Source organism: Drosophila guanche, unplaced genomic scaffold (genome assembly GCF_900245975.1).
Source record: "Drosophila guanche unplaced genomic scaffold, DGUA_6, whole genome shotgun sequence".
Lineage (NCBI taxonomy): Eukaryota > Metazoa > Arthropoda > Insecta > Diptera > Drosophilidae > Drosophila > Drosophila guanche.
The window spans coordinates 646,224-667,936 of record NW_022995753.1 but is presented as its reverse complement, the minus strand read 5'-3'; the positions used below and the strand labels follow the sequence as shown (position 1 = coordinate 667,936).

The window sequence follows — 21,713 nt, the reverse complement described above, 5'->3', positions numbered from 1 at the left end:
ATTTGGATAGAGAGGGAGAGAGAGAGCTAGGGTGAGAGTGAGGGAGCTAGATGGATGGTCGAATGGTTGGATGAACGGATGAAATTGAACCCAATGTTGGTCGTAACTCTTTCATGTCTGGGTTTCTTTCTTCATCTTCCTATTTTTTTTTGCCTGCGTTTTTTTTCCTTTGATAATTACTTCATTTGCAATCTCTCGTGAGGCAATAGAAGAAACTACCGTTAATTAAAAACGCAAACCAAACGCACGGGCAAATGAGCGCAGGTTGCGCGAGCGAGATGCAAGAAGGATTGACTGGAGATGGTGAGTTGCTGAGTGCAAAAGAGAGTGGAGTGCAGCGTCAGCTACACTGTGCGAAAATTCTCAATGATCAGATCCCCTTGCAGAGGGTCGTATCGGATATGTTCATATTTAGATATCGCTGCAAATAAATTTACAACGTTCATGCATAAAGTCTTGCGGTGCTCTTGGTGGAATGCAAATTTCGATTTCGCAGCTCTTTTCTTGCAGTGCTTCAGAGAGAGAGAGAGAGAGAGAGAGCGAGAGCGAGAGAGAGGAGGCCAGGCCCGCTGGCGGGTATGTTACAACAGCGGCGCCAAAATATTTTCACTTGACTCTTGCGGCTTGCGGCTCTGCTTTATTGCCGCGCGAACTTCACCGAAGGGAGAGCAAGCAGTAGGGCGGAAGCGCGGGGGGGCACCACCATCGTTATGCAATGAAGAGAAAATTGACAATAAGACAAAGCGCAAAATACAAACAAAACCGCGTGAGAGACTGCGACACAAAAACTGCAATGTCACTTACCCATTTTTAATGCCCCGGCCCAAACAGGTGGTGAATGGGGGGAAGTGGAGACCTGGAGACGACGCCCCACGTCATCCTACGCTAAACTGTGCCACGATCATGCGTGTGGAGTCTTGGACGGGACAGGGGCTGAGAGAGCCAAGCTGCTGTTTCGGAATGCCCGAGCTGCAAGTGCATGTGGTTACGAGCACAATCGTACATGTCCCATAATGAATATGCATGCTAGGGATGAGCCACGAAAACCCGATGGCAACGTGACACGACTGTGGACTGACACGAAACAGACTCCTTCTAGAGACAAATTCATATTTTTGCACATCGGTCTGGCTGGTCAAGTAAAATGCATGTCAGTTCATTTGGCAGACCTTCATGAATCTGCCACCACTTGATTGGGGAAGGAATCCAAAGCATCGATGCAGCAGGTCGCCCATTTGTACCCACCCGTGCTAACAATGGGTTGTTGTTCTTTTCAAATTCTCTTTAATTTATAATGCTCGTTTGTGTGTGTTTCTTGTGTGTTTTTGTTTTGTTTTTGGTTTCTCGCTTTTCTTTTAGCATTTTGTTTCGCTGATTTGACATATGCGTTCTCAGTTTATGGTAGGCGTACATATTTTGAGTGGAACCAATCGAATCGTTAAATTATACGCAAATTGCACGCAACGAAATGATTACACACGGCTATGGCTATGGCTATGGCTATGGCTATTGTTCTTAACAGTTTTTTTTTAGTTTTAGTTTTAGTTTTAGCGGTTACAGCAGTGGGTATACGAGTAGTGACCAAATTGACTTTGGTTTTCCTCTGGTTTGTTTCGTTTGACAAACAATTACATCTCAAATATGTTGTTTTGCTGGTTTTAGTTTTGGTTTTCGTTTGGCTTTTGGGACTTGGGTTTTGTCTGTGTCTCTGGTTGTACCTTTGTACCTGCATGGGGCTAAAAGCAAACTTACTTAGTTTTGCATTTCGTTTACCTTTATGGCTATAATTTTAAATTTAATTTGCTTCGTCTGCAACTTTGTCTAATTTGGTTTTTTGGTTTTTTCGCTTTGCTTGCCGCTTGCGCTTGCGCTTGCGCTTGTCGCTGGCTTTGCTTTAATTAACTTATGTTTTGTAGCATTTTTACCTAATTATTAATCAACAAGAAAAACGCTCTTTATGCGAGTAGTCGCCTTACTCTCCTCATCAAACAAACAAACGGATGGAAAAGAGGGAACACACTCAACGAAAAACTGAAAACGAATACAGTTTCATTTGATTTCAGTTTACTTCAAGCAGCTACAATAAAAAAATTACAAAAAAAAAAAACAGTCAAAACTACTAGCGCATTAACCTATAAACTTTATGTTTGCATTTGCTTATAATTTTATTGGCATTTTTATGAATGCGTTTCCTTTTTTCGTTATTTTGTATCTCTATCTTTATAAATCTTTCGATTTGGGTTTTCCTTTTTTCTTGGTTTTTTAATAGGCTTAAGTAATTATTTAATTATTCATTCGTTTTTTGCTTCGTAAATAGTTTTGTCAGAGTAGCATTTGCATCTATAGTTTTCAGCGCGAGACACTGCTAGTCCTTGCACTGCACTGCACTGCTTAGTACTTACTGCTTGGTGCCGCCCATGTCCTACTCCTACGGCTGTCTCATTCATACGCCTGGCTTGGCTTGCCCTACAAAACGCACTGCTTACGTCCGTATCTTTCCGTGGTTGTTGTCTTGACTGTGTCTGTGTCTGTGGTGAGTAAAGGTTCGCTCTCTGTTTGTGGGTGTGGTGTGTTTCTGTGTGTGTGTTTGACAGAATAGGAAGTAGGAGAAGGGAGAGCTTGAGAACTGGAGAGAGTCTAGATGAGTTCTAGTATCTGATAAATTTGTATATATAGATGTATAAATGTAAATATATATATTTTTATAGATACATATTTTCGTAGAGAAAGGCACAGATGAAATTATTATTAATCAAATTTGTTGCTTCTTCGTCGTCATCGTCGTCCACTTGGCTTCCGCCCAATTCTTTTGCTAAGTTTGATTTTGTAAGTTCTTTGTTTAAAGTTTATCTAAACTGGGTAGCTCCTTCGTTTCTCTCACGTTTTGTTTACAGTGTGTACAAAGAGTGTAAAATTTGTATTCGTTTTTCGTTATATGCTTTTGGTTTTCTTTGAAAAATTAGCTTAGATCATGTTGAAAAATTGACAGTGTTAAGTTAGTGTTCCTTGTCTACATCCTCTTCTCATTTCCTCATTTCTATCTTCTAACAGCTGTTCGTCGTCTCTGTATCTGCATCTGCATCGCTTCCTGTCGCCCGATACGATCAAGTGCCTACAAATATCTTGATACTCTATTGTAATTCGTTGATAGTTCCATATATACACACTATATATAGTCATTAAACATTAATCATTAAATCTCTACTAATTTGCTCTCCATTTTTGTTTTGTTTATAAATGCTAGACTTTAAAGTTCTTCATAATTTCTGACTCATTTAGTTGTAGTGGTTGCCATTCGTTTATTTCTGGGACAGCTACAAGAATTGTATCCATCAAAAAAAAAAAAAAAAAAGAGAAGAAAGAATCTCTCATGTTGTTAACAAACATGAATACCCTTAATGCGCTGGCCTTGGCACTGGTTTTGCTGTAGGGTGGTGTCGGGGGGGGGTCCTATGGAAAAGGCAGAGTTCATAGGGGATAGATATAGTGCGAGAGATTGTCGTCCGAACAGATGCTATTGGTACTCGTGGTGGAGTGCACTGTATCTGGATACATTATGGGTGTTTCTGGTTGAGTCCTTTGTATGTCTCAGTACCTAAGTAAATTCGTTTTGCACAAAAAATTTATCCTTTTTATTCCTTAGCAGCAAATGAAGTGCAGCACATCAACGCAGTACTCGTATTTCCTTTGTCTATGTTTTTGTGTGGCTTTTTTTTGCGGGGGGATTGGGTACGAACTTATTAGCTACTCGTACGAATACACTGTGCACAGTTCTTCCGCTCTTCCGCTCTTCGGTATGTACTATGTGGGTCTTGTCAGCATTTTGTTTTTTTCTCATTTTTCTGTGTTCTGCTTAGTGAGTTTTCCTTTCTAGACTAAGTAAAATACACACACATACATTCTTACTATATACAGACATCGTGCGTGTTGTTTAGTGTTCAGTTGGGAGTGTGAGTGTGAGTGTGAGTGCGAGTGTATTCATCGCGACGCCTTCATCCTATAAACGTTTAAACTTTAAGAGCTAATCACAGAGTTGATGATCTTTTGTTCACAAATTTCCATCATGTATGCAGTACCCCCTATAAGTAGTATGTATATATATATAAGTATGTATATATGTATATATAACTGTATATAGTATATGGTATATATATGTATATGTAAATCGCATATAACGCTTGTATATAATTCGTCAGCTCTTGGATTTTAGACCTCTCGACTACAGCTTGAAACGGAAAACGCTCTAATCAACATTGAACATAGTTTATTCTTTTTCTTATTCTTTTTCTTTTTCTTTACTTTTCTTTTAAGTTCACTATACTTTGAATTTTCTTGTTTCGGTTTATCTTCTGCTCTGTGGGTTTTTATTCAAGATCTCCCTTTTCATGGGTTCTGATACCATCTGGATGCGTTTTTGTTTGTTTGTTTGTTTGTTTAAAGTTATGAAAACCGTAGGATTGCACTAAAAACAGTTGACAATTTTGTTTTTTTATTCTTTCTTCTGTTTTCTCGTTTTTTTGTTGTTGTTGTTGTTGTCTTGCGTTGGATGACGAACGCTCTAAGAATAGTTATCGTTTATCGTTTATCGTTAGTAGTTATTGCTATCGAATAATCATTTTCTTTTTTATTTATTGTTATTGTTATCGCTATTGCCTATTGCCTATCGCCTATCCATTTTAGTTGCAGCTTTCAAGTTCTAAAACTGAGCACTTAGAAAATTCCCTAAAGACTTTTTTTATTTTTCATTTTCTTTATGTTTTTTACTGGGTTTTACAGAGACTGGTATACAAAGACAGGGACAGGGACAGGGACAGGGACAGGGATCTATGTATACTTGGAGAAAGAGAGAGAGCTAGAGAGTGTGTAAGAGTGTGTGGCATGCAGGGTGTTGCATGCCTAATCCATCGAGGACTGTGGGGATTTCACCAGCAACAGCTCGTTGTAGTCGCTGTCCCTGTCCTCGGCATCATCCCTAGGATCTCGCTGGTCGCGCTGGTCCATCCGCCGCCGCTCGCTGATAATCCGCATGATGTCCGCTGAATCGGATTTGACTGCTAGCACGGGCGAGTCCACAGCACTGGCAGCAGCCACGCTCTCCAGGGCAGCGGCGACGGTGGGGACTCCAGCAGATGCTCCGCTGACGCCGCCTCCTCCGCCTCCTCCGCCTCCTCCGCCTGCTCCTAAGCCGCCTGCGGACAGCGCTGGCAGCAGCAGCGAGCTCTCGTCCATGTCGGCATCCTCGTCGAGGGCCTGCTGCTTGAAGAGCTGCTTGGTGCTGCCGCTGCGGCTTCGTGGCGGCATCGAGCGAGGCACGGACAGGAGGAGACTGCTGCGCCCGGGCGCACCCAGAAGGCAGCCCTGATCCACGGACTGTGACCAGCCGAAGGGGCGACGAGGTGGCGGATGATGACCTGACGACGATATCCTCAGCGCGGTTGCGGATGTGGGTGTGGGCGTGGGCGTGTGCAGGGCTAGCGGCATGGACAGGGGCATGGGCGTTGCAGCGGGCACCAGGGCACTGACCACGGCCAGAGCATCGGTGTCTGGCTCCAGGTGCGGCACCTCCGCACTGCGCACGCTGCGTATGTCAAAGGCCAGGGGTGATCCTCCTGATCCCGAGATTGAGCCCGAACCGGATCCCAGTCCGCCGCCCCCGCCATCCGACTCGAGGCTCTCGAAGATGGTGCCTCGCCTGTAGTCGAGGGCATCCCCGCCCCAGGGCAGCGAGTCGCAGCTGGTGCGCTTGGCCTCCAGATTGCGTCGTCGAATGGCCTGCTCGTCCAGCGAGCGCTCCTTGGACAGCACGCCGCGCTTGCGGAAGCCGGCGGCGGCTGAGGCGCGTCGCCCGCGGCGCCCCAGAGGCGGCAGCTGGAGGTTGCCCGGCTCCTGGCCGAAGCCGGCGCCGGCACAAGTGCCTCCCGCTGCCGTCGCTGTCGAGGCGCCGCCAAAGGGTTCGCCCAGCCGCGCGCCCAGCGCCTGAGGCGTCAGCGTGCCGCCCATCTCGGCCAGGCTCAGGCCCAGGCCGTGGCCGAGGCCCGGTCCCAGTCCCGGGCCGCTCTGTGGCTGATTGAAGTACTGTACGGTCTGGCGGCGTCCTCCCGCTCCCGCTCCCGCTCCAGCTGCCACGCCCCTCTCCCTCTGCGCCAGACCGCCCAGTCCCGGGGATGTGGATGTCGATGTGGATGGATTCTGCTGTTGGAGCTGCTGCAGCTGGTTGAGATTGTTGGCAGCGCTGCTGGTGAGGGACTGGGGGCTGGGGAACTTCTTGTCCAGCGAGGGAGTGCTGTAGATGAAGTTCTTGGGCAGCGACTTGACCTTGGCGAGGGGGCGTGGGGGAGCGGCCGCCTTGGCCTGCGCCTCCGCCAGCTGCTGGCACAGCTTCTGCTCCTGGGCGAACTCCTGCTCGCGCACCAGCTCGCGCTCGAGCTCCACCTCCATGTCGAGCTCGTCTTCCATTTGCTTGTGGCTCTCCTCGAGGTGTTTCATCAGTACAGCCACGACGACATTCACCAAAACGAATTGCGCCATTAGCACGAATATCACAAAGAATATGGGAGCAATAACCGAGCTGACGCAGCAATTGCGTACACAATCGGCCGCGTCATCGCAATTATCCCTCAGCGTGTCCTTCATGATGCCGTTCCAATTGTCGCCAGTCGCTACGCGAAACAATGTGAGGAAAGCCATGCCAAAGTTGGCGAAGTGCGCGTGCTCGCCCAGGCCCTGGCAGGGTATCTCGTCGGAGCACTCGAGGCGCCCGAACAGCTCCACGCCCAGCGCCGCGAAGATGAAGAACAGCAGGAAGAAGAGCAGTCCCAGGTTGCCCACCTGTGGCAGGGCCTGCATCACGGTGTCCAGCAGGGCCCGTATGCCCTTTGCCATTTTCAGCAGCTTGAGAACGCGAGCGATGCGCAGGACGCGCATCACCCGGATGATCGTCGGATTGATGGGTATGATCTTCGTCTCCAGCTCCTCGAGGACAATGCCCACGATCGAGAGCAGAACGATGCCCACGTCCAGCTGGTTCCAGCGATCTTTGAGGTACAGCTTCCAGCCGAGGGCCACCAGCTTCATGTTCGCCTCCAGTATGAAGACGGCGGTGAAGAAGTAGTTGAAGATCTTCAGGGCATACTGCAGGGCCATTTTCATGCGGTAGTACTCCATCGCCATGGTGACCACATTCAGTCCGATGACGGCGGCAATGGCCAGGTCGAAGTACTTGGACGTCACCACGTTGTGGACGAACATGCGGGTGGGCGAGTAGTTGGTGTAGTAGGGCGGCTCGTGCATCCGGCGGCGCTTCTTCTCCATTTGCAGCGCCCGCTTGGCCGCCCGCCGTATCTTCTCCTCCTTCTCCTGCTCCTCGCGACACCGATGGAAGTTCTCCACCACCACGCCCACGAACATGTTGAGCACGAAGAAGCCCACCAGCAGAATGAACGCAATAAAGTAGAGCAGCCTCCACTCGTTGTAGTTCACGATCGGCTGCTGGTCGACGCCGACAGCATCGAGGCCCGTATACATGATGTTCACCCACCCATCGCGGGAGCTCAGCACGAACAGGGACATCAGGGCCTTGCCCAGGTCGTCGAAGTTGTACTTGCGGTTCGTCCACACGTTGCCCGGTATGCGCCGGCACTCGTCCGCGTTGCGCACATTCTTAATGTTCTCGCCCTCGCAGTAGAAGAAGGTGCCCTTGAACAGCTGCACGCCCAGTATCCCGAAGATGATGAAGAAGGTGCAGCAGATCAGCACGATGTTGCCGATGGGACGTAGGGACGATAAGAGCGTTTGCACGACTAGTTTCAGACCCGGGGCACGGTTGATCACCCGCAGAGGCCGCAGGGAACGAAGTAGCCGAAACACCTGCAACCGAAAAGCGTTCCCAGAACGAGATAACAGATAGAGGGAAGAGAGAGAGAGAGAGAGAGAGAGTAGAAAAAGGTTGAATAAATATTGATAAAAAGTATGTATATGCACTGCTTTCACTGCACTGCTTGATGGCACTCTGTCGTACACGACGCCAGGCGGCGCCACCTCAAATGGAATTGAATTGAATTAAATGAAATTAAATTGAACGCAAATAAAGCGCACAACAAAGGTGGTTAGTAAGTGAGGGGACACAAACGCAAGGCCAAAATGGTGTATGGTAGATGCTGGATGGTGGATTCGGTACGGATGGGTTCTCTAGCTATCGATCAATATGCCTACATACAGCTGTGCTCGGAATAACAGTAGTGCTGCCTCCCTCGTACACGTTTTAGTACACAACACAAACGACGTCAACAAACGTTTTTTGCTTCTCTGCCGCTGCTGCAGTCGAGCTTTTGGGTTGGGTGCATGGGTTGTTACGCTGCCAATGCGGCTGATCTCTGTGCATAGGAAGCTGTTTCTCTGCCGCTGGAGCTCCGCTGCTGCAGCTGAGCTTTTGTGCATGGGTTGTTACGCTGCCACTGCGGCTATTCTCTGTGCATACGAAGCAGTGTCTCTGCCGCTGGAGCTCCACTGCTGCAGCTGAGCTTTTGTGCATGGGTTGTTACGCTGCCACTGCGGCTATTCTCTGTGCATACGAAGCAGTGTCTCTGCCGCTGGAGCTCCACTGCTGCAGCTGAGCTTTTGTGCATGGGTTGTTACGCTGCCACTGCGGCTGATCTCTGTGAATACGAAGCTGTGTCTCTGCCGCTGGAGCTCCGCTGGAGCTCCGCTGCTGCAGTTGAGCTTTTGTGCATGGGTTGTTTCTCTGCCACTGATTTTATTATTGATTGATTTATATATCCACACGCTCCTAAATAAGGACATTTCTTTTCAGCGGACATCTGTGCTGGGAGTTTTAAAATAAGTATTACGTAGAACGAAGTGGATTTTTCATGGCACTGAATCTATTAAAAATATTTCTCAGTTGTAAATTATTCGAAAATCTCTGAAGCGGATATTCCGTGTCCTCCCGGCGATCTATTCGTGTTTAAACATCTAATGTTTTTTTTGTTGTATAACGACCATCGATCCGAACACAGTTGTATATCTAAGTGGAATGATTGGAACTAATGGAATATACATTAATGTGTGTGAATCCAAATGGAATGAATAGAAAGATTAAATGGAACGTAATGGGTTCAATGGGATTCAAATATCTCAATACATTCATAATCTTTTGGTTGGGGGTGTTGGGTTAAAGCTGAACATGAGGATTATCTTTTCTTTTGTTAGGGGAATTCACCGGGGGAATTGCCGGTCGAGTTATATACAATATACAAGAACTCAATGGAGGCGAGCCAAACATTAACTGGAGTTGGAATACGAATGGTAAGTATATATAGAGAGAGATTTTCTTGGAATGGATTTCGGTTCGGGTCTACACACACACATACGGGTATACGGGCAGTAGTAACGAAGGGTGAAAGCAATTGGATTTAGTGTTGTTGCTCAGTAACTCAATATAGCAGAATAGGGAATTTACCTGCAGTTTCAATAGACAGAGACAGAGATACGGGTATGTACATATATACATAAGATATAGACAGATAGATATGCATATATATATATATAATATACTATATAGATATACCCGATAATCACACACAATACGAGTTAATCGACTATGTACACGACAAATTGAACAAGAGATGTGGAAAAGTGAAGGTGTCGACAGTAGAGTTGTTCGTTCAATTGTGTGTGACAGTGTTGGAGAGTGTTGGAGTAGCGTGTTGGTGTTTTTGTGTGGGTGTTGTAGAAAGATCATGGCATATAGAGATAGAGATAGAGCCAATCAGCAGACAGATATTGATAGAATAGAACGAAGGCGATCTTGAGCTTGAGCTTGAGCTTGAGCTTGAGAGAGTTTTATCGAGAGCGAGCATTAAGCTGTAGCTTTAGCGAGAGCTTTTCTGATCCGCGTGTGCGCAAACAGCAGCCAATTGAAATGGGCGTGGTCGATGCAATTGCACTGCTTGTTTCGGCTTGCTGTTCTTTGTTGTTGTTTTCATTCATAGCTGTTATTGGAATCGCATTAGTAGTAGTTGTTGTTGTTGTTGTTGTTGTTGTTGTTGAAACTGAACTGTCGATGATGCTGAGGCCTGCGACTGCGACTGCTGTCGGATGGCTAATTAACCCGGTAGCCCCCTACTTACCCTTAAAATCCCAAATATCCTCGGGCTCGATTCGCTAATCAATGACATTAACAAATCAATTATGGAAATGGTAACCAAAGATCCATCCATGATATTCCAACCGGATGTGAAGTACGCATCCGTGCCGTAGAACATGCCCGTGGCGACTACCTGTAATCGGGGGGGAGGAGGAGATCATTTATGAGATTTTTAGATTTGCGTGAAGGTCCTTGCCTTAATGAACATCTCAACGGTGAAGACGGCTGTGAACACGTAATTGGCTGTTGACAGGAACAATCTTTCGGTGCTGGTTGGAGGGATGTTTGGTCTTTCCATCGCCAGGGTGATGCAGTTGAGTGCGATGAACAGCAGCACAACATTGTCGAACCACTTTTGATTGACAAACCACGTACAGACCTGCCGAAACCTGATTTCGCGAGTATTATGGAACAAATTTCAGTGATGATGGAGCGAAATGAATGGCTCTGGCTCTGGCTCTGGCACTCACTTGTTATCCTCGGGAAAGACGTACATCGAGTAGGACTCACGCTCCATGGCGAACTGTCTGGGTGTGAGTCGTTCAATGATCATCTTCAGCTTGGACATGCGATCGCCACTTGTCACCATGGAATGTGGCTGCAGTGCCAGATGCTGAAACTCCTTGGAGAGCCGATGCGACTGGGACTGGGACTGAGAGTGGGAGTGCTGTTGCTGTGAGGAGGACGAGGAGTCCTGTTGCTGTTGCTGTTGCTGGAGCAGCAGCTGCTGCTGGTGGAGCTGCTGCAGCTGCTGGAGCTCCTTCTCCTCGAGCCTCTTCTTCAGGTTGTAGTGACTGATCGAAGTCTTGCGCTTGTCCCGCGCCTCAATGTACTGCTGCAGCATGTTGTCCGGCTCATTGAGATTCCCATACGATCTCTGCCACTTGTCGAGGTCCATCTTGGAGTTGGTGTAGGACAGCGACTTGCGATTCGCCTCCAGGTTGTGCAGATTCAGGTGCGAGGTCTTGCTGAACGCCAGCTCGATGGAGCTCATCCGCCGCTGGCCCGTGCCCGGACGCAGCTTCAGTGGCTGGTTGAGGTTCTGGTACACCTGCGAGTTGAAGATGCAGGCCGAGGCCCGGCGACTGCCCAGCGCCGCTCCCGGACTACCGCCACTGCCGATGCTCAGCGTGTTTGAGAGTCTGCGGATTGAGTTTTGTGGACTCAGCCGGTTGGTGTCCTTGGCAGCACCTCCCAGTCCTCCTCCTCCTGCGCTGCTCCTCAGCATGTAGCTGTTGTCGCTGCCGTTGTTCAGCTGCTGCTGCTGCTCCTCCTCCTCATGACTGTCCTCGCCTGCTGCCGTCGACGGCTGGGGTCTCCTCTTCTTGGAGCTGCTGCGCCGGAAGCGCTGCTTGAAGCTGCCCCCCGTTATGCCGCTGTACGGAGACGGAGAAGGAGGGGCCAGGGGTAGGCGCTCGCTGGAAGAACTGCCACTGGTCGAGGCCCCAGCACTGGTTGCAGCTCCAGCTGCTGCTGCGGAGCCCGACAGGTCATTCAGACTGTGACTGTAGCTGTGGGCATCCGCAGTGTGCGCAGTGGAGGAGGCTCCAGCCGGGGGCTGGAGACCCGCACCGCCAGCTAACGTCGACGAGGAGGAGATGGTGGGCACATAGATGGGCGTGGCGGCTGCAGTTGAGCCGGAGCTCTTCGATATGTCATCGATGATGACGCTGTGCATGCTGCTCCCAGTGCTGCCGGCTCCCCCTGGCATTCCCATGCCCATGGCCATGCCACCGGTTCCGCCCACACCCACACCCACACCGACGCCCACGCCCAGCTGGCTGGCGTTGAGGATATTGAGTGGCTTGTGGGCGAGCACCGGGGAGGGCGGAATGAGATCGATGGCGGGTATGCCCTCATCCAGGGTCCGCTGGCCCCCAGTGAAGATGTTCGGGGGTCGCAGCAGCGATGGCGAAGGCGGTGGTGGCGGCTGTGGACGTGTCAGTAGAGTTGAAAGAGAGGGAGAGAGAGAGAGAGAGAGAAGGAGCGGGGTTAACTCACCTCCATGTCGCCCCACTGGCGGAAGCCCATGCCCGGCTCTAGGGTGGTGCTGGGCGAATCCTGCGGCGTGGCCGCCGTAGTGGTGATGATAGGCGGCTCCCGCACCAACCGCATCTTGGAGAGACGCGACGCCTCGCTGCGTCTGTCCTTGACGGAGTATGTCTGTGTGGGAGGCGGAGGCGAGCAGTGGGCAGGTGATGTGGCTGTCTTGGGTTCGTCTGGTGTGGTCTGTGGTCGGCTTTACTTACCTTTTTGAGGCCGCCGCGGGGCTTGCTGCTGCTGCCGCTCATCTCCTCGTGCGACATCAGCTTGTGGATGTTGCTGCCGCCAGCCTCCTTGTCCTGGCCGGAGGCAGGAGTGGCAGATGAGGGAGCGCCGCCGCCCGGCGTTGGCAGCTCGTTGATCTGGTAGTCGTGACTGGGCTGGAGCAGCCGCTGTCGGTGCATGTTGCTCTTGGCCTCGATGATCAGCTCGGCCGAGTCCTGCAGCTGTTGGTGGGAGTAGGAGGTCGAGCCGTGGATAGAACCGGTGCTATGTTACCCACACAAACAAACACACACACACATGCAAGCAACTCATGCACCACTCACACACACACACACACAGAGAGAGAGAAAGAGATAGACAGGCACACATACACGCACCGGATCTGTGTCCACTGTGGCACTTTCGCATTCGCTTTCGCCTCCATCCTGGACTGGACTTACCTTGCGCACGTCCTCCGCTGAGCGCCAGCGATTGCGTACCTCGTAGTAACTATCGTTAGTGGTCGATGAATCCGCCTCGCTGCGCGATTCATCGTACATACCATCGCTATAATTCTCGGCCAATGTCTCTTCGCGCAGTTTCTTAACCAACTCGCGCTGTTCGCGCTCGCGACGTTCATTTCGCTGAGGGAATCAAAATTTCAAAATTAGACTTTCTCGTCAACCTGGAGCGTGGAGCATGGAGCATGGAGCATGGAGCATGGATTGGGTTATTGCTTTTTCAGCTGGTCGACAAGCGTTTTGCCTCACGCTGCTTCATGGGTGTTTTTCGAATTGCGCTGGAGATTGGTGGGTGGGTTGAGGGTGGGGCAAGGCTATGAGGTGATCGACAGAGGCATGGACACAAAAAACACGCACACTTGGTGCCTCAAGTATTTGAAGCATGAACGGAGCTCGGACTTATTGTTAGTTAAACGGAGATTGAGTTTATGGATGGTTAATCTAAGACCGAATTGATCAGCATAAAAGTTTACAAGTTTAAAGATATATTAAATGCCTTTATTTCGTGTCTATCGTTCAGATAGTATTTTGTAGCTTCTAGTTAATCGAGAGTTAATCGAGAGTTAATCGATTAATCATATCGACTGATCGATATCAAGCGAGAGTTCGAACGAACGAGTACGCTGCCATGTGGTTAATTTGGTTTTTAATGGGTCTTTGATGAGGGGTAAAGCATTGGGGTGGAAGGGGGGGATTGTTGTTGTTGTTGTTGTTGTTGTTGGCAAAACTCTACCTCTGAACTGAATCCCTCAACCAAAATGGCCACCAATAAATTAAATAGCACATAATTGCCGAACGTCATTAGGGCCACAAAGTACAATGCGGCCCAATGACTTGTCTTTTCCATTCCATTGAATAGGACGACGTTCCAATCCTCTTGCGTCAGTATCTAAAAACATTTTGTTGTTGTTTGGTGATTGTTGTTGTTGTTGTTGTTGTTGTTGTAGATTGTTGTTGTTGGTAGTTGGAGTTGGAATTGTTGTTGTTGTTGTTGATTGGTTGATCGGTTGCAGTTGCAGTTGCAGTTGCAGTTGCAGTGGCGGGCGGCAAAACGTGGTGCAGATATAACACATACATATGCATGGATATCATATTGGTATGTATATGTCGGATATACATGTATCGATAATTAATCGAAAGAAGCCAAAGAAAAAAAAGAACGAAATACCAATAAACAAATTTTGTAGTTTTATTTCTTGTTGCGGTTGGGTGGCACGTAAGTAGGTACATAATTAATTAAGTAAGTAGAAACGTATAATAAAACGAATGCCAAACGAATGTTAAATGTCAGACAAAGGCAAAGACAATGCGAAAAGGCAGTGACAGACGAGGTACAGTAAGAGCGGGAGACAGACAGAGAGAGAGAGACAGAGAGAGAGAGCAAAGAAAGAGAGCGAAAGAGACAGAGATGGCGAGAGCGAGAGCGAGAGCGACAGCGAGAGCAAGATAATTGCTATACTGAAATATTGAATAAATAACCTGTTAATTGGATGGATATACGTATATGTAGCATACTTTACGAGTACGTTTTTACACACATACAAATGCACGTATGTGTGTATGTCTCTTAAATCTTTATATTTTGATGGGGCTGCAGCTTTTGTTTGCTATGCGTCAATCATCAAACCTAACATTAATCAATCATTGCTGTAAGAGTTTTCAATTGAATCACGAAAAGTAGCTGCGCAAATCTGAATCCATCTGATCAGCAGTTATGAATCGAAAACATTTACAGAATTATCACTTATGTATAGCTCTTACGGACAGCACTCGATCTTTTGTTAATCAATTATCAGTAATTCGGCAATCAACAGGCAGACGCAAACAAAAGCCAGCAGAGTGTGTCAGAGCAAGAGAGACACAGACAGAGACAGCGACAGCGACAGAGTGAAGGCACAAGGACAGTTGAAAGGCGAAAAGCAGTTGAGTGCGCAAGCAAGCAGTGCCAGCGATGCACTCGATGTACAGCACATGTTTCATTCGTTTCGTTTCGTTTCGTTTCTCTGGCTGGAAAGTAGCGGCTGTGGTACAGTGCGGCCAATATTCGTAGGTAGGCTGCACAGAGCGGTTCTTCAAACAATAATTCGTGGTGTGGCATACTAAAGAAAAAACTAAACAAAGGCACACAAAAACCAAGGCAAAAAGAAACTAAGATAAAAAACGCTAAGAGCAAAGCCAAACACACAAAACATAAAAGCGGAAAGCAAAAGCAAAAGCAAAAGCAAAATCAATTCAATAGCAAAACTCAAAGAAAAGCAGCAGCATGGGCGGCCGCTCTCCTCGGACTAAGGACAAAGAGCAAAAGGCAAAGTCAAAGTCAAAGGCAAAGGCAAAGGCAAAGTCAAAGGCAAAAAGCGCACATAATTCTTGCATAGGAATTTTTCAAAGAATTCAAATGTTTTTTTTTTCGTTTTTGGTTTTTTTCTGTTTTGCTCTGTACACGACGTGCCAATTTTTTGTTTTTCTGTTTTTCTATTTAAATGTTTTTTTTTTTTTTTTTTAATATATTACAATACGAATGCGGTTGATAAAAAAGTTAAATTTTCTGTTTTTTTTTTTTTTTTTTTTTTTTTTTTTTTTTTTTTTTTTTTTTTTTTTTTTTTTTTTTTTGTGGTTCTTAACTTTGTGGCTGTACATTGGTGTTGCACAAATACAACTTTCAACATTTGGATGTAGGTATATATAACGATTTTGATATGGGTTTTTGCTTAGCGACAATTTTCGAATGCTTCGACTAGGTGAGACAGAGAGATAGAGACAGACAGAGAGACAGAGAGAAAGGGAAAGAGAGAGAGAGACAGAAAGAGAGAGTGAACGAGTTTCTGGGGTGTTGTAGGAGTGGGTTGGGAGCAGCTAATTAAGAAAGAAATTAAAATTGCTGTTCCGTTTCAAACAAGCCAACGAACAAGCGAACCAAATCGAACGAAACGGAAATGATAACTGTATACATTAGGGGTGTGTGTCCGTGTGTGTGTGTGTGTGCCAGGCTTTGAATTGGATTGTTATTTGAAATCAGCTCCGAGGTTTGCATACAACAAAATAATAGCCGAAAGCCACGGTATGGTAGCTGAGTGAATCCCAAAAGGGGCATGCAACAAAAGGTAGCAGCAGCGATAACGGTTGGCTTGGCTTATGTCATGTGTCGTGTTGGGATGGTTGAATAATAAGGAGACGTAGACTAGATAGAAGAGACAGAGAGAGAGAAAAAAGAAAAGAGGTTATGTGATGGAGCGCCTGCGTGGCGCTGCCGAATGCCGCCGGACGAGACTGTACCTCTGCAGAGCAGCGGCACTGTGGCAGCCTACATTTGTATGTGGATAATGGTGGGGTGGATGGGAAGATCTGCGGCCTACCCTGGTGTTATTTTGTGAGGATGTTGCAGGTGTGTTTTCGTGGAGGGGCATGTGTGACTACATTTGCTGGCATCGGAATCGAAATCGGAATCGAAATGCCGATGCCAATCGATGAACTCATAACTGAACCAAATAACTCAAACATCAGAACTGAAAAAGCAACACTAACGTGGAGAAAAGGGTGGGAAATATATAGAGTGGGAATCACGAGAAATCAATACAAATCAAGAGACTAAAACGGATAACGAGAGAAATACAGAGAGAGAGAGAGAGAGAGAGAGAGAGAGAGAGGAGAGAGAAAAAGAGAGAGAGAGAGAGAGAAACTAGGAACTGGGAACTTTCGTGGCTATAGGTGGAAATTCTTTAAATACTGGTTATATAATCGCAAAGAATTTCAGACTCATTTCGATAGGTAGGTGATATATATATATATAATTGTTGTAACTGTTGTTGTAATTTTCTTACAGTGGTCTGGGGGAGTGGGTGGAATGGGCGTGGTTGGAGCTGGCAAGGAATGGGCTTCGAGGGTATGGGGAATTTCTGTAAGTTTATTGCTGTTTGACTTGTTCTTACTTGGAATACTGTGACAGTTGCCCACAAAATGTTGTTGAAGTGTTTGCGATCGCACTCGCATTGCGGATGCCGGCTGATTATTTCGGGACACGTGCACTCGCGTTCGAGTCCGGATTCGTCCAAAAATTTACAAAACTTACCGCCAAACAGATACATGCCGAGTATGCTGTAGGTTTATATATATGTTTTATATATATATATTTTCTGATATATATGTTTTGTATATGTATGTATATTCATAGAGTTATAGATGTGTGTCTGTTATTCGATATTCATTTATACATATATTGGCATGGCATATACTATATGTATATATAAACTGATTCATAGATATACATATATAGAGAGAGAGAGAGAGAGAGAGGCCATTCGGTATACGGATATACGGATATACGTGGGGAGTCCCTTTCTATGCATGGGTCTGATTAGTGATTATTCTCGGGTTTGTGTACGTATATAAATAGTATATATATGTATAATAAACAAGAGACAAACAAAACGAGAGAGAGAGAGAGGCAAGTGTGAGCACAAAAGCTGCCATCAACTTTTGGCGTTGGCCTTCTGCCTGGAGTTCTGTTCGGGTTTCTGTTCTGATGTCTGTTTATATACAGAGTGGTTCTGGGGACATCATACACTGATTCATGTGTATGCATACTCACTCGTATTCATGTGGAGCGAGTGGGCCGAAGGGTTTTGTTTTCTATTTTATAATACAGTTTTCTTGGGTCCCGAAAGTCTAGTGGTACATGTGTATGCATGTGGATGTGTGTGTGTGTGCCTGAGGGGTCAGATTTATAGTGGGCAATGCATATGTGTGTGTTTGTGTGTGTGTGTTGTCCAGAGAGTGGGAGAGAGAGAGAGGGGGAGATACAGAGGGAGAGTTCTCTTTTTAGAGGGATTCGTATCGGGGCGCTGAGTTCTATACAACTTAGAGACTAGAACTAGAATAGAATGAGGACAATAGATAGATAGATAGATAAAGGCACGAGTACAGAATACATACTTAGACATTGGATCAAGATAAAGAGCAAAATGTGAGTGGCAAAGGTAAAGGCAAACGAAAGTGGAAGGACAACAAGAGAATAAAGTGACAATCAAAGCGTACATATATGGTACAAAGATAGCATATGAGAGACAGACAGATAGATAGTTCGATAGTTCCATAGATGCATGAATGTACAAGTCGTGTGTGTGTGTGTGTGTGTTTTCGGAGGTGTACAGGATAGATAATAGTATGCAAAGTGTTCGGGTCGAGTCCGGGGGTGGTGTGGATGCTGGGATGCAAACTCATTTATCGGGACTACTTGGTTATGTTATCCGAACCCATGCAAAGCTCAAAAACGAACTCGAACGAACGGTAATGCTTACCTGGTGCAATGTACAATTATACAGATACAAACAGATACAGTGGATACAATAGATACACAGATATAGACATAGATATGGGCTAAAGTATGTATAGAATACTTGGCTCTCGTATAGCTACATTTACAGATACGGATACCGAACTGCATGCGGTTGCGGATGCGGATGCGCGCTGCTTGCTATTGAATTCGAAACGGTCACGCTTAACTGGCATGCCAACTCAAGAATCGTAATCGAAATGTTAATCGTAATCGTAATCGAAATTGAAATAGGTATTGTAATCGAAGGAACTGAATATCATAAAGCATGTTCAACTGAATACTACACTCAAGTACACACCACAAATTAGTGCGAGCGAGCTATCGACATCGGCATCGACATGGCTCTGCCAATCGACGTATCGATAATAAATCATAAAATAATATGCACAAATCCCTGTGTGCACTCACACACATGTATGGACACAGCAGACAGACGAAGACAAAGCGACAGAGAGAGAGATAGAGAGAGAGAGAGAGAGAGCGAGTAATAGGAAGACACAACGGTAACAATGCTTTACGATCAATGGTTATCGCAACGGTAAATGAAATCGAAACAGAAACGGAAACGGAAACGGAAATCAAAACACTCGAAATTCAAACTGAAGCGATACTCAAAGTGAAAGGAGCAAAAACAAAATGCATTTTGATTCCGAAAAGATTTTCCGTAAATCTTTTCTTTCTTGTTTTGTATTTTTTCGGTCTTAGCATTTCTTTTTCAGTTTCATGAACAGTTAATCGTAATCATATCAGTAGTAGCAGATTATTGCGTAACATTAGGAGTAGTAGTAGTAGTAGTAGATATAGATATATATATATTTATAGGTTTATATATGGTATAAGGCTGATAGCAATGGGTCTACCTGGAACACTGTGACGAGCGCCCAGAGCAGGCTGTCGAAATTCTTACGATCGCAAATCATCTCTCCGTTAACTTTCTCGCAGAATTTACATCCGAACAGATTCATGCCGAGTATACTAAAGTGATGGTTTGTTTTTGTTGATATATAATATGATATATATTTAAATATATATATTTTTATTGTTGTTGTTTTTTTTGTTTTTTTTGTTGTTTGTTGTTTCGATTATCATTAGAACATATATTCTTATATATTTTTGTGTGGTTTTTTTAGGTTTTTTTTTGGAAGGGTTTCTCATTTTTTTGGGTTGGTGTTTAGCATACATTTAGGTTTGTTTTAATATCGGTTTTCAGTTTATTCGATTATTATTTTTTGTTTTTGTTTTGGTTTTTTTGGTTTTAGTAGTTTTTTGGTTTTTGTTTTTATTAAATTGTGTGGAGTGTGACGAAGAGAGAGAGAGAGAGAGACAAAATATAGAAATAGAGAGAGAGAGAGAGAGAGAGTTAAGAAACAAAGAGACAGAGTGAGAGAGTGTGAGAGAAAAGACAGACAAAGAGAGAGAGAGAGAGAGAGCGAGAGAGCGAGATAAGGAACAAGAGAGAGTGTTTTGTGTGGCTGTTGAGTGAGCGACGAGCGGCAAACAAAAGAAAACACTCAAAGAGACAGAGAGAGAGAGAGAGAGAGAGGACAGAGAGAGCAAGTGAGACAGAGAGAGGTAAATATAGAGAGCGGAGCTTTCCTTTCTGAGGAGGATCAAAGCTCACCCACACGACTGCAATCGGACTACAAAAGAAGTAAAACGAAACAAATATTCAGTTCAATCCCAAGCTGAGAGTGAGAGACAGAGTGGAGAGAGTGGAGAAGCTAGAGCCTGTGGAGGAGATTGGCAGGTGGTGACGGATGGTGACATGGGGCTTGGTTCGGTTTGGTGGGGTTATTCATTCAGATTCAGATTCAGATTCAGGTTTTGGTTTCGTTTGGTTTGGTTTGTGGTCTGTTTTGCGGTTTAGGTTTAGGTATCTCTTTAGAGTTTAATCAGGGGTCGTTTATCGAGTTGGTTGGTTTATTAATTTCGGTTTCAGTTTCAGTTTCAATCGCCTCGTAAACTTTTCGACGCTGGCTTCAATTTCATACGACAAACGACATACGGCATTTTCATTACTTTCTTTAATCGCTGGTGGCATATACGATATATGTACGAGTAGTAGTATAGATACGAGTTTATCTGCAGAGTTACTTATGTACGAGGGAGTATGTGTGTGTGTGTGTGTCTTATGTGTTGCTGCAGCAGCTGTTGCTATTCTAACTACACAAACTCGATTAATTTTACTTTAGCAACTAAACTAGCTAATTATTTTGTGGTGTACGCTGTGGTCTGTGTGTGTGTGTGTGTGTGTGTGAAATTGATACAATATCATAGGTATACGAGTACTAGTATATCAATTACGAGTAATCATGTATAGTATAGCGATAGCGATAGCGATAGCGAGAGAGATAGAGAGATACAGAGCGAGAGAGAGTGAGAGAGCGAGTATATATCGAGTACGAGTATTATCACAACTGCAGCGGCTGCAATACTACACAATAATTAAGCGTACGATCTGGGTACTTGTCTGTGTGTGTTTTTGTGTTGGGTGTCTCTGTGTGTGAGAGGCTCAAGTCACTCGCAAGCCAAATTTCAAGTGTCTCTCAGCGTGAGGTTGTGGTGGTGGTTTCTGTGTGTTCAGTGTTGGTTAACGCTAAGAGAAGCTAAGACACATATTTAGTTAATTTGAAGTGGAATAAAGCGTACTTTTTGGCTAACTAACTGGCTAACTAATTTGTTTGTGTGAGCGAGTCTCCGTGGCTGTTGTTGTTCTTGTTGTTGTCGGTGTGTCGGCGTATTGGTGTTTGGTGTAGAACTCAAGTAAACGAAATGAATTTTGAGCAGAAATTGAATTGGAGTGTGAGAGTGAGAGCGAGAGTGGGAGAAGTAGCGAGTGATTTTGAAACGGGGGGACTAAACGAGTACGAATATCCTTGAGTATAAGCTGGATAAAGTTGTTAAATTGTACGCGGAGCCAGAACTGAATCATATTTTGATCGTGTATCAAGTGAGAGAATTATTGAAAGATAGATAGAGAGAGAGAGAGAGAGAGAGAAATAATCCACTCGATCGTGTGTGGGTGAGTGTGTGTGAAAAACAGAGAGAGAGAGCGAGAGCGAGAGAGTAATGCAAAGTGAGCGAGCGAGAAGTCAAAGTGTACGACAACTTACGGCAGAACGAGAGAGGGAGGAATGAATGGGGAAAAAAGAGATCAAAAGCAAGTGATACGGGACTAGGGGTGGTACAGTTCTTGCCTGGACAAGAGATTCGATTGCTTACAAAAGTTACCAAAATCGTAACGCTAACTACGTTCCATCATTACGTATCAAATATTTTACTGAGAGAGAGATTGAGAGAGAGAGACAGAGAGTGTGATAGCGAGAGCGAGAGCTTAAGTGTGTTTTTGTGGAGAGCGATCGATTGGAGAGGGAGAAAGAGATTGAGAGACATTTAGACAAATTCTTACTCAAATACATAGGTATTACTCAAGTGGTACGCAGCAGTACATTGGTACAAATAGGTAGAA

The 21,713-nt window shown here is 45.7% G+C and overlaps 1 protein-coding gene across 14 annotated transcripts in view; it reads right to left on the bottom strand.

The window, feature by feature from the left end:
- Positions 1-3,847: 3,847 nt before the first annotated feature.
- LOC117588267 (voltage-dependent T-type calcium channel subunit alpha-1G) overlaps positions 3,848-21,713 on the bottom strand; it is a 79,657-nt gene continuing 61,791 nt past the window's right edge. For 9 of the 14 annotated variants that reach the window (XM_034279407.1, XM_034279413.1, XM_034279410.1 and 6 more), the window contains 9 exons: positions 16,839-17,004; positions 13,646-13,801; positions 12,853-13,035; positions 12,394-12,633; positions 12,146-12,307; positions 10,615-12,074; positions 10,341-10,533; positions 10,128-10,277; positions 3,848-7,866 (listed from right to left, as the gene is read on the bottom strand). In XM_034279407.1, the coding sequence (XP_034135298.1) occupies positions 4,897-7,866; positions 10,128-10,277; positions 10,341-10,533; positions 10,615-12,074; positions 12,146-12,307; positions 12,394-12,633; positions 12,853-13,035; positions 13,646-13,801; positions 16,839-17,004 (5,680 nt within the window). In that variant the 3' untranslated portion in view covers positions 3,848-4,896. Of the gene's footprint in view, positions 7,867-10,127; positions 10,278-10,340; positions 10,534-10,614; positions 12,075-12,145; positions 12,308-12,393; positions 12,634-12,852; positions 13,036-13,645; positions 13,802-16,838; positions 17,005-19,104; positions 19,220-21,713 lie in introns of those variants that run through there. The other 5 variants (XM_034279412.1, XM_034279417.1, XM_034279418.1 and 2 more) reach the window with 3 other exon arrangements.